At 42.1% G+C, this 12,159-nt stretch overlaps 2 protein-coding genes across 2 annotated transcripts in view; one reads left to right on the forward strand and one right to left on the reverse strand.

The window, feature by feature from the left end:
* Window positions 1–312: 312 nt before the first annotated feature.
* Window positions 313–2,014, reverse strand: LOC137279093 (dentin sialophosphoprotein-like). Its single transcript, XM_067811569.1, has 2 exons — window positions 1,941–2,014; window positions 313–1,609 (listed from the first exon to the last, which is right to left on the reverse strand). The coding sequence occupies exons 1-2, from the start codon at window positions 2,012–2,014 to the stop codon at window positions 313–315; spliced, it is 1,371 nt and encodes a 456-aa protein (XP_067667670.1).
* Window positions 2,015–11,003: 8,989 nt separating this feature from the next.
* The window catches only part of LOC137278606 (high affinity cAMP-specific and IBMX-insensitive 3',5'-cyclic phosphodiesterase 8B-like), a 182,851-nt gene continuing 181,695 nt past the window's right edge, over window positions 11,004–12,159 (forward strand). The window contains exon 1 of the mRNA XM_067811074.1: window positions 11,004–11,160. Within this exon, the coding sequence (XP_067667175.1) occupies window positions 11,089–11,160 (72 nt within the window). The 5' untranslated portion in view covers window positions 11,004–11,088. The remainder of the gene's footprint in view (window positions 11,161–12,159) is intronic.

Below are 12,159 nucleotides of genomic sequence, written 5' to 3' on the forward strand. Positions count from 1 at the left end.
CCAGTACCACGACAGACACCAGTACAACGACCAACATCAGGGCCACGACAGACACCAGTCCTAGACCACCCCCAGTATTCTGCTGTTGACGTGGAAGGAAAGCCTGCTAAGGACATGGACGTAACTATGATCTGACAGCATATTACCCGGCTTGCAGTCAAGCGTCCGATGAAACCATCTCCATGTGTCCGTAACATTGTCTTGTATCTAGATCTGGAGAATGCACCAAGGACCTTCAAGTAAATATAGCGGCGTGTAGGTCCCGGAGTCTACTCCTGATACGGACAATACAACGTAGTATTGAGTCATAACTTAACGAGCGTCCCCCGAATGTCGCGGCGAGATCTCGTCTACACAAACACTAATTTTGTTGCTGCTGTCAATGTTGCTATTTCTACTGCTACTTCTGCCAATATTGCTACAGCTACTGCTGCTGCTCCTGCTGTCAGTGTTGCTACTGCTACTGTTACTGCTGTCAGTGTTGCTACTGCTACTGCTACTACTACTGCGACTACTACTGCTACTGCTACTACTACTGCTACTGCTGTCAATGTTGCTACTGCTACTGCTGTCAATGTTGCTACTGCTATTGCTGTCAATGTTGCTACTGCTACTGCTGTCAATGTTGCTACTGCTACTGCTGTCAGTCTTGTTACTGCTGTCAGTCTTGCTACTGCTACTGCTGTCAATGTTGCTACTGCTACTGCTGTCAATGTTGCTACTGCTACTGCTGTCAATGTTGCTGCTACTGCTACTGCTGTCAATGGTGCTACTGCTACTGCTGTCAGTCTTGCTACTGGTACTGCTGTCAGTCTTGCTACTACTAATGCTACTGCTGTCAATGTTGCTACTGCTACTGCTGTCAATGTTGCTGCTACTGCTACTGCTGTCAATGGTGCTACTGCTACTGCTGTCAGTCTTGCTACTGGTACTGCTGTCAGCCTTGCTACTACTAATGCTACTGCTGTCAATGTTGCTATTGCTACTGCTGTCAATGTTGCTATTGCTACTGCTGTCAATGTTGCTACTGCTACTGCTGTCAATGTTGCTGCTACTGCTACTGCTGTCAATGTTGCTGCTACTGCTACTGCTGTCAATGTTGCTGCTACTGCTACTGCTGTCAATGTTGCTACTGCTACTGCTGTCAATGTTGCTATTGCTACTGCTGTCAATGTTGCTACTGCTACTGCTGTCAATGTTGCTGCTACTGCTACTGCTGTCAATGTTGCTACTGCTACTGCTGTCAATGTTGCTACTGCTACTGCTGTCAATGTTGCTACTGCTACTGCTGTCAATGTTGCTGCTACTGCTACTGCTGTCAATGTTGCTACTGCTGTCAATGTTGCTACTGCTACTGCTGTCAATGTTGCTGCTACTGCTACTGCTGTCAATGTTGCTACTGCTACTGCTGTCAATGTTGCTACTGGTACTGCTGTCAATGTTGCTACTGCTACTGCTGTCAGTCTTGCTACTGGTACTGCTGTCAGCCTTGCTACTACTAATGCTACTGCTGTCAGTCTTGTTACTGCTACTGCTGTCAATGTTGCTGCTACTGCTACTGCTGTCAATGTTGCTACTGCTACTGCTGTCAATGTTGCTACTGCTACTGCTGTCAATGTTGCTACTGCTACTGCTACTGCTACTGAGCACCCGCTCTTAAACTAGACTGCATTTGCCCCGATACCCAAAACACAGTCATAAATGCACACGAGACTCCCCCACCCACCCCCCCCCCCATAAAGAAGCGCACGTAAATGTTCTGAAGGTAAACAAGGCTACCGAATCCCCATCCTTTTTGAAAATTTCCTGGATCCGTCTTTGTCTGGGTGGTAGCACCATCTCTCTCAAAATGCCTGCCGTTTTGTTTATTTTATTTCACTACACATTTAACCCTGACAATATTCATAACATCACTATGAACATTGCGCTAAGACACTGACGTGTTCAAATCAACTGCTCCACCTGGTATGATACACGGTGTCTCGTAGTCTGTCTCACAGTCCCTGAACCACATTGTTTTCCCTGCAGTGCTAAAGCCGTAGATGAAGCAAGTCTAGATTTCCTCAGTTTCTGAGCCAGTGGTTTCCTTGGGACTCCTTTTCAATTTAAATGGGTTTGTTTGTTACTGTCAAAATTACTTATATTCAGAAAGAAGTTAGTATAGGTGTCTCCATGTGGGAATTCTATTCAACACTGCACGAATGAGCGTATAACCCACACCCTCACTCCCTCGTTGTACTCTTGATGTACTAAACTGTGTTCCAGATTCATCGGCATGGGCACTAGATACACGCATACAGAGGTCACAGGGTAACCTAGAAAACATTTCGATGAAGTAATAAATCTTGACAGCTACACAGGACCTGGTAGGGTATGTAGAATGTACGCCTGACATTAACTACAGTGCCCGTATCTCCAAGTGCCATCCACGAATACTTTATACTTCTTCCCTGAGCTAGCAGACTCAGGCCTGAGATGATGGGACATCATCTTCCTTGCAATCATTCATTTGGACAATTAACAACATTTGGGAATATTTGATGGCGACTTTTAGGGTCTGTAGGCTAGCCTAGTGGGTAATGCGCACCTGACTATGCCGAAGGTTCTATTCGCCACAAGTGTACAATAAATCGAATCTATTGTTGATGTCTTGGAGAAGGTGAGTACAAAGGTTTAGCACAGCAGCTGAATGCGTCACGGAACAGTTTGTCTCGATCTGCATCGGCCCAATCGCTGCAGTGATTATAATTCCACAAAAAACAATGAAAACCAATTGTGTGTCTCAAAACACACCAACAGGCAGGAAAACATTACCCGCGATACTGGATCGATGCCTATTGGCTGACAAGTGTGTATGGGCTTTTGACGTAAATACTCCGTTTATTGAGGTATATTTGATAGGCAGTTTCTTGTATTGAGTTGCAGGCCATGAAAGCAACACGCGCTTAAAACATCCGGCTGTTGGCGCTTCAAGTGAACGCCATTGAATACTCCTCCGTCACCGCTGGTGTTTATTGTGTGGTATATTGTTAATGACTCCAAGCCCAATATTCAGGTGCATGTCGTTTATGGATGCCTCCAGAATATCATGCCACTGATAACGGAACGGAGGCTTTGATATTGAACTACTGCTGATATGATTCATATAAGACATATACTATAAATGATCGTGTTGTTTTGAGTTTGTTTGTATATACATGGCAATCTTGATCAATTTGTATTACTCAGCTGAATAACGAAACTCTAAGAGATATAACTGAAATATTACACTACTTTCACGGTTTACTGAAACGTTTCACAGAAGCATTTATTGCAGCTCATACAAGAGGATAGCCAAAAACATATATACTGTCCCTTGTTTCTGGTTATCGGTACCTCGAAATAAACGTAGTGCCGGTCAAGTCTATAGTAACATTACACCTCTAAAGGCTGGAACAACATAATAACACGCGTACATTCCCTTGTTTCGTATGGTCTATATCGGCTTTTCCGTCTCACGAGGAGACGATCGCTGCAAACCCCTGGTGTTATTACTGTATATTAGTGATATCTTCATATTTTTGCCACCGATACTCGACCTTTTTACTCGAGACTGGATATTTTCGCTTACGGTTTTCTATCTATAATTGTTTGTCTAAAGCACATTTGCATTTGGACTTTTTTGGTTGGAGGCGGACATTTCTCTCTATGGTATGCGCGTGGATTATTCGGAATGAACTTAAAGCAATGATACATAATCTTTTTGTATTTTTGCAATTGCAAATGACCGATGAATATAGCTCTAGCAAAACTAGTAGCCACCTGACCATGTGAGTAATCCTAAATAATTGTCCCGTTTTACTCCAAAGTTAATGTTTTCTATGAATATCCAATGTAAACACATTGTGTTTTTAATGGTGGAAAACGTTGATAAACATTCAAATAAAAAAATAAAGAATTCCACCTTTTGCACCACACTTGTACTAGTTCAGAGCATCATTTCCAATTGCAGAATGGGAAAATCCAATCCATTTTAGTAGCACCCGTAAGCATTTCGTGGAACTTAGCCAGGGACCCGGCTGTTTTGATGCAATCGGTTCGAGAGGCATGTTTCATAACGAACCCGTTCATTATACATATATCTATTTGAAACTTTGCATACGTGAGCAAGTAGTACCCAAGTCCTGAAGTGTGCCTTTTGGTGTTTACAGAGTTCTGAATTTTTTTATTTTTTTCTTTTTCCATGAAACGAATTGGACTCAGTAAAGGGACTGGTGAATTTCTTTAAAGGGGAATGACTCACATGACTTTTGCAAATAAGCAAGGACCAGGGAACTAGTAATCTTTCGATGACTCCTTACCATCGGCCATAAAACAGAAGCAGTATGTAGGACCAAGTTTCTTCCATTCTTCACCAGTGATTCATTTATAGAGATGACAATTTCTTAATTTACTCAGGTGTCTCTAGCTATGTCTTTAAAGGTTTTTCTTCGTATCGATTTCACGTGCATTGATATAACCCAAGGAACAGTCCATTTCGACACTCATGTAAACAATATATGTCTGTGTAAATCAGGAAATTGGTGGAATGTAATTCTGAAATTCTGATGTAAGTGTGTCATTCACACATTAACACAAGTCACGCTTTGTATGCATGTTTTATTTATTTGAGCAATACCTACCAAAGACATAATCGTGCCAATGACCTCGTTAGCCTTCTTGAAAATAACTTTATGTGGCTTTGATGATGTATCGGTGTGTTCATTACAATGGAATAGACTGTAGAAACAGGTAAGCCTGTGCAAAGCAGAATATAAGACAATATACAATTTAGTGGCAAAGGTCATGTGTACATGTGTAAATATGATATTTATTACTCCCTCGTTGAAGCTATCACTGTTTAATAATTTTACAAAGTTACTACACATTACTAAATATCAGACCTGCTGAAAAGCTGAGTGTCATCACACTCGTTGAATTCGTGTCAAAGAAGTACTTTGCCCCATATTATTTTGCTAATGTTGGGTGAGTAATATATAAAATGCTAACAATGTTCCGTGTAATACCATATTTATGAAAGTCGTTTTCGCTCATGGGATACCAAACCATTCACTAATTTCATAAATATGGTATTACACGGGACACAATATAGCATTCTTTATCTATTACTCACCAGTTGAAAATACCACTGTTTAATAAGTTTGCAATGCTATTATTAACATCTCGTGATGTCGCACGGATGACGTCAAAGTAGTTTACAGTTATGACGTCACAATGCTAATACCTCTGTGACAATAAGAGCAGACCTTGCTCGACTCGTGGAAAGCTAAGAGTCATCACACACGTTGAATTCTTAGGAAAGGAGTACTTTGCTTAATACTATTTTGCTAATGTTGTGACAGTAATAAATACAATACTAAACGATGTCCTGTTTCATTCGTTTCCTAAGTATGGTATTACACATGACATTGTTTAGCAATCTCTATATGTGACACTGGTTATGTTTCACCGTGTTGGTAATAAAATAGTTCATTTATTTATGGGGCAAAGTTCAAAGGATGACACGATTGTGATGTCAGTTCAATTTTGTAAAACAAGTGCTTCACTCTAACTATTGCCGATAAACTGCTGCTATAAATTTTTAAAAGTTCTTTTGGTCTGATGAAAGTATGACGCTGTTAGTACAGCTGACCTGGCCTGCCGTAACGCCGTCTTTAATCAACCATTACTGTTGATAATCAGTCTACTGAGGCAGAATGGGTTTGTAACATTGTGCTTCCCGCTTCTATTCTGAGGGTATTGTCGATTATACTAGCGCTTTCTGCTATATACAGGGAAAATGTCACTTCCGTAATCTGAATCCGGAAAACACAGTAAATATTACTGTTGTCATACCATTCTCAATTTCTCACACTTGGAATTTCAAAGAAACCCTCAGTTTAGTTTCAGTTGCTTTATTGACAGTTTCGGCCTTGTTGAGACTGTCGGATAACAATTTTAAGTAAACAGGTCAGATGATGTAATCTAGGGTCGTTCGGTTGTGTTTAGTGCTTGTTCATACTAGAGTTTTCCTATGACTGCAGCATAGTTACAAACTCATTCGTTCCTACCAAATACTGTGTTGAATAATATGTTAATTAATCGTTTCTAAAGTTCGAAATCACACCAACCTCCATTTGCTGTTTTTCTTTTGTTTATCTTGAGATAAGACGTTACATGATGGAACATGAGTTCGTAGAGCCATTGGACATCCTAGTAAGTAAGTTAGTAAGTAAGTGTGGTATAGATAGGCTGTAGAGCCGCAGGAGAACAGATGAAATCGTCGGTAAGCTGAATGTTAAATGGTAATACATGTAGCTGTTTCAGTTCCATCTGCCACCTTAATGAGGCTCAGTTTCACTAACCAACACTTTGGTCTAATGTGATGATAGGCATTCCAGATTTCCAGAATTGAGGGGTGGGGTAGATACGACATTGGTCTATCGTGTTGGCAGGCTCTCTAGATTTTGGCGGGTGGGCAGATGCGAATCTCTCCTGATTTGGGGGAGATCCGCCCTCGGTCTAGTGTATTGGTAGACTCTCCAGACTTGGAAGGAATCCGACTTTGGTCTTGTGTATTGGTAGGTTCTGCAGATTTGGGGGAAATTAGACTTTGGTCTGTTGTGTTGGGCTTTCGAGCAATCCCGAAAAGTTAATTTGTTGTGTCTGTTAAGTATGCCCTGGTGCCCAAATGGGAATATATAGCCAGACCTTCACCTTAGCCTTGTATTTATATGTATCCCGTCATGGGCTGTGTCACAAAACAAATGTTCTGCTACCTGTGAATGTCTTCCATGTCATCCGTCACTTCCGCTGCCGACAATGAGAGATGGGAAATTTCTTCCCTAACAACATTCATTCATTCAGACTGCTCACGGGAGACACCTCCTTGTTGATGATACACACCTTGCGGAATCAGTCTCTTAGGAAAGATGCGTGAAACAAGGTGTCATTACAGGTAGGTGTTTTAGCGTTACGTATAGGAGTCATTACGGGTGGGGGCCTAGATATGATTAGCGTTGCACATTGGAGTCAGTACAGGTAGGGGTCTAGATATGCTTGGTGTTTCATATTGGAGTCATCACAGGTAGGGGCCTAGATATGCTTAGCGTTACGTATACGAGTTATTACAGGTAGGGGCCTAGATACGCTTAGCGTTACGTATAGCAATCATTACAGGTAGAGGACTAGATATGCTTAGCGTTACGGTTTGGAGTCATTACAGGCAGGGGCCTAGATACCCTTAGCGTTGCGTATAGGACTCATTAAAGACATGTACAGGCCTACTACCTTTGGTGTTAAGGAGTCATTACAGACAGTTGCCTACATACATAGATGGTTATGTATAGGGGTCATTACAGGTAGTTGCCTACATACCTTGAGGGTTATGTATAAGGATCGTTACAGGTAGTTGCCTACATATCTTGAGGGTTTGTTTAATAGGGTTCATTACAGGTAGTTGACTGCATATCTTAAGGGTTTATTTTATAGGGTTCATTGCAGGCAGCTGCCTACATACCTTAAGGTTTCTGCATAGGAGTCATTACAGGCAGGTACCTACATACCTTAAGGGTATCAAGGTGCCTAGATGGCTCCAGCGTTCCGTATAGGTGTGATGACAAACAGGTGCTCTCTTCCAATGTACCCAACCACAAGAGTAGGCGTGGTGTTGAAATCTAAATTGCTATTGCCGTTCCACACGTAATAGTATCTGCTGGGAATCAGACTCTGGGAGTTCAGAATCTATGTACAGTTGATAAAGTGTGTCATAAATAGCTGTTACCAGTTTGCACCATGTCCATTTGGGATTACCTCACAGAACTGAAATGCTGATCACACCTGGGGACAATCTATCTTTCATTCTCTGATTCCAGCGCGCCCCAGCAAATGAAGGAAAGAACCCTTGGAGCGAATCTCCATTTATGAATAGTCTGTAACATCCGGTATAAATATGATTGTAAAAACATGTGTGTTTTGGAGAACTCTTCGTTTAATAACTATTGATTTCAATGAGCAGATGTTTGACCGTCAGTAAAGTATTGATGAAATACGTATGACAAGGCCAGTAACAGGAGTCAAACGGCTGTTTCAGGTATTAGTGTCAAAGAGAGGTAGGGGCTTCACTAGGTACTCCTGTCACAAGCGATTCCATTACATGTTCATGTTGTCGTGTCACAGGGCGATTCACTCACATATCCAGGTACACAGGTCACATGGGGCTCCCCCTAACATGTGCAGGTACACGTGTCACTTGGGCCTCTCCCGTATGTCCAGGTGATCACATCACATGGGCCTCTCATACGATGTCCAGCTACACATCTCACATAAATGTCCCTCCCTCCAGAAACACATGTCACATGAGGCTTGTATTTCGTATCCAGGTACACATGCCATATGGGCTTCTCCTACATGTCCAAACACACATGTCATATGAGACTCCCTCACATGCCTAGGTACACATGTCACATGCGTCTGTCCCAGATGTCCAGGTGCACAAGTCGCACGGGTCTCTCTGACATGTCCAGGTACACCTGTCACATGGGACTCACACACATGTCCACGTACACATGTCACATGGGACTCCTTCACATGTCCAGGTACACATGTCACATGGGCCACTGAGACATGTCCAGGTACACATGTCACATGGGGCACTGAGACATGTCCAGGTTCACATGTCACATGGGGCACTGAGATATGTCCAGGTACACATGTCACATGGGGCACTGAGACATGTCCAGGTACACATGTCACATGGGGCACCGAGACATGTCCAGGTACACATGTCACATGGGGCACTGAGACATGTCCAGGTACACATGTCACATGGGCCACTGAGACATGTCCAGGTACACATGTCACATGGGGCACTGAGACATGTCCAGGTACACATGTCACATGGGGCACTGAGACATGTCCAGGTACACATGTCACATGGGGCTCCCTCACATGTTTAGACTTATTTCACAGGAGTCTGCCTCACATGTCAAGGTGCACATGTCACATGGGACTCCCTCACATGTGCAGGTACACGTGTTACATGGGCATCTTCCACATGCCCTGGTACACATGTCACATAGGACTCCCTTACATGTCCAGGCAGACATGTCATATACGTCCGGGTACACATGCCATATGGGACTCCCTTATATGTCCAGGTGTCTCAATCGAGCCACGGCGCAAAATACTGGCAAGGCTGTGAGACGTGACCTGAATGGGGTTTCTCTGTTGTAACGACAGACCACACAGCCATTCCTATCCCTCTATACCATTGAATTAAATTAGGATTTGAAATTGTCCTGAACATTTGCTCCGACGTGTACGGGTCAAACCTACGATGTACGCAACTAGTGTATACGTTAACTCCACGTATGTCCAAACGTTTCCTACGCAGTGTTTGGATTGGCATTCTGGGAGTTGGTGAGTAAGGAAGACAATCTTACATCCAGTGTCCATACACGCACTTAAAACATCATGGAAAACATCTTCTGATTTATTGAATCAATCAACTTCCACGGTCATACTGGAATCAGAATCTACATCCTAATGTTGCTAAATTCAGTATAGAATCTACATCCTAATGTTGCTAAATTCAATATAGAATCTACATCCTAATGTTGCTAAATTCAATATAGAATCTACATCCTAATGTTGCTAAATTCAGTATAGAATCTACATCCTAATGTTGCTAAATTCAATATAGAATCTACATCCTAATGTTGCTAAATTCAATATAGAATCTACATCCTAATGTTGCTAAATTCAATATAGAATCTACATCCTAATGTTGCTAAATTCAATATAGAATCTACATCCTAATGTTGCTAAATTCAATATAGAATCTACATCCTAATGTTGCTAAATTCAGTATAGAAGAAATAGTTAGCCATGAAACTAACTCGATCAGATTCGCGTAATACCCGTAATAGGCGGCATCCTAATTGCATCGTATAACAGCAGTGACGACTGTGGCGGGGACGATGACGAGTGCATTCCCCTTCCAGCATCTGTGTGTGTGAACTATTTCCTTGAAGCGGTGGATACCAATAGTACTAGCATATCACTGTTATGTTTATCATACTTGACCTTGACACAACTCACCTCTCCTGTATTGTGATCTTTATTCAAAAGTCAACACTTTTCACACAAGATCGCGCTTCATATCGCTTGTTTATCTAGTTTGTGATTAGAATTATCACGTTCAAAGGGAACATCCCCCAAATATTAAACGTTCTTTACGAATCAATTATCACACTTCAATACATTTATGTCGATAAGTGTTGAAACAAATAGATGGTATATGACCATGAGTTTCAAAGGTGCCCCTGTCAAATAAGTCTTCCAATTAGACTATTATGAGCAATATGAAAGCCGTAACATTTGATACGGTCCCCACCAAATCGGCTAATATATCACCCTTGCCATCTTACAAGCCGAGGCACTAACTTTGGAAGTGAACAGTTAGTGTAGCTGCCCCTGTCCAGCCAGTGGGCATCTCACAACGTCCCAGCAGAAACTAACTGACCGGTGGCGGGCATACTTCTCGAGAGCTAACTTCGTCAGTCCCGACGTGCGTCGAATAGCCGTACCAGTGTCACGTGGATTGCCGAGAGTCGCGAGCTCACAAAGCCCTCTGACTGTCATTCAAACTGGATCGATCATACCAGGTCTTTGAGCTACAGGCAATTGTGCCCCTGTTACGCTATAGGGGTACGACTGCGTGCTTGTTGCTGACTTAGTGAGTAGTTCGCGTGACTGTCAACCAGTCAGATACATCTACCTGTGTGTCGCAGCTACCTGTGAAATATTTGTCGAGTTATGAAGCAGACCTTCATTTAACTTGTACTGGAGTTGAGTGTGCTTTACATTCCACTCGTTGGACAAACAGAAGGTTTTTTACGTACTGGATTTTTCTCTCGTCATCCGATATACCTGGATACTGTTTGGCGTCGTGTTACCTGTGGCGTCCCTTTAATTACAGGTGAGAGAGGAGATGTGAACAGACTGTATCAAGATAGACAGTGCACAAACAGGAAGCGTACTTTCTCTTGTCACCTCAAATCAGTTACCATGGAAACCGTAATTGAAGAAAATGAGGATTTGTCAACTTCATCTAATGTGAATGGGAAGTTACCCCGAAAGGTAGGTCGATGTTACGTTGTTCTTTATTTTCAGCTGAAAACGCCCAGTGCTGTGTCAAGTTTACCATAATCTAATGTCACTTCTAACGGGAAGGTATTATATCCGTACTGGGCTTGCATGTTTTAAGATCAAGATGACACACATTTCATGTCATTCATCTTCCACCAGGGGGGGTGTACATTTCGTGGTGTAATATACAGCTCATGGCATGGTTTATGTAAACAGCGGTGAAATGTAATACAGCCGTCATTCAACGCGTGTCGCCTAAGTGCTGGTGCATGTAATATTTCAAGAAGACTTTAAAATATTACTGATGTCATGGAATCAAATGTGCCCATGTGCTTAACAACCTCCAGCAATAGCATAACTGTCTGCAGAGACGGATGATTGTGCGATCTTCATTAGCCTTGACACAAACACCCCATATCCATCTTGTAACACTGTTATACATCATGTGTTTGTCGCCGATCATGCTACAACGTGTATATAACATCACTCTTGAGTTCAAGTGCTGTCAGTGTCAACTAAGAGCTGCCTTGTAACGCATTACATCAAGCGAACTGCAGTGTCGACATGTCAATATCGGTATACACATAAGCCTATTATACCACTCGTTAGTCCTCACGGCAAGTCCAGTGCTTACGTCAGTTGTACAGATCCTGCTATATATGCGTGGCATTATGTAAATACTGAATATAGAGCAACCACTCATCACTTTTTATACTAAGATGAAAAGCATTTCTTTGATCAAATGAAATACAAACGTACAAAACGGGCAGTGTTATGTGTCCCTATCAACTGTATATTTAATTCATATGTAGTATTCATGCTACGCTCAGGCACGCGGTAACTTTATCTCCACACACCATATGTGTGTATGGACACTCGAGGTATGTTGTCAGTTTCGTTGGCAACGTCCTATACATACTAAATTAACATACAATCAATGTATATGTGAGTAAGGCGACTTTTTTTTATAGCAAACTAAGCTGGTATTTA

This window comes from Haliotis asinina, chromosome 3 (assembly GCF_037392515.1).
Source record: "Haliotis asinina isolate JCU_RB_2024 chromosome 3, JCU_Hal_asi_v2, whole genome shotgun sequence".
Classification (NCBI taxonomy): Eukaryota; Metazoa; Mollusca; class Gastropoda; order Lepetellida; family Haliotidae; genus Haliotis; species Haliotis asinina.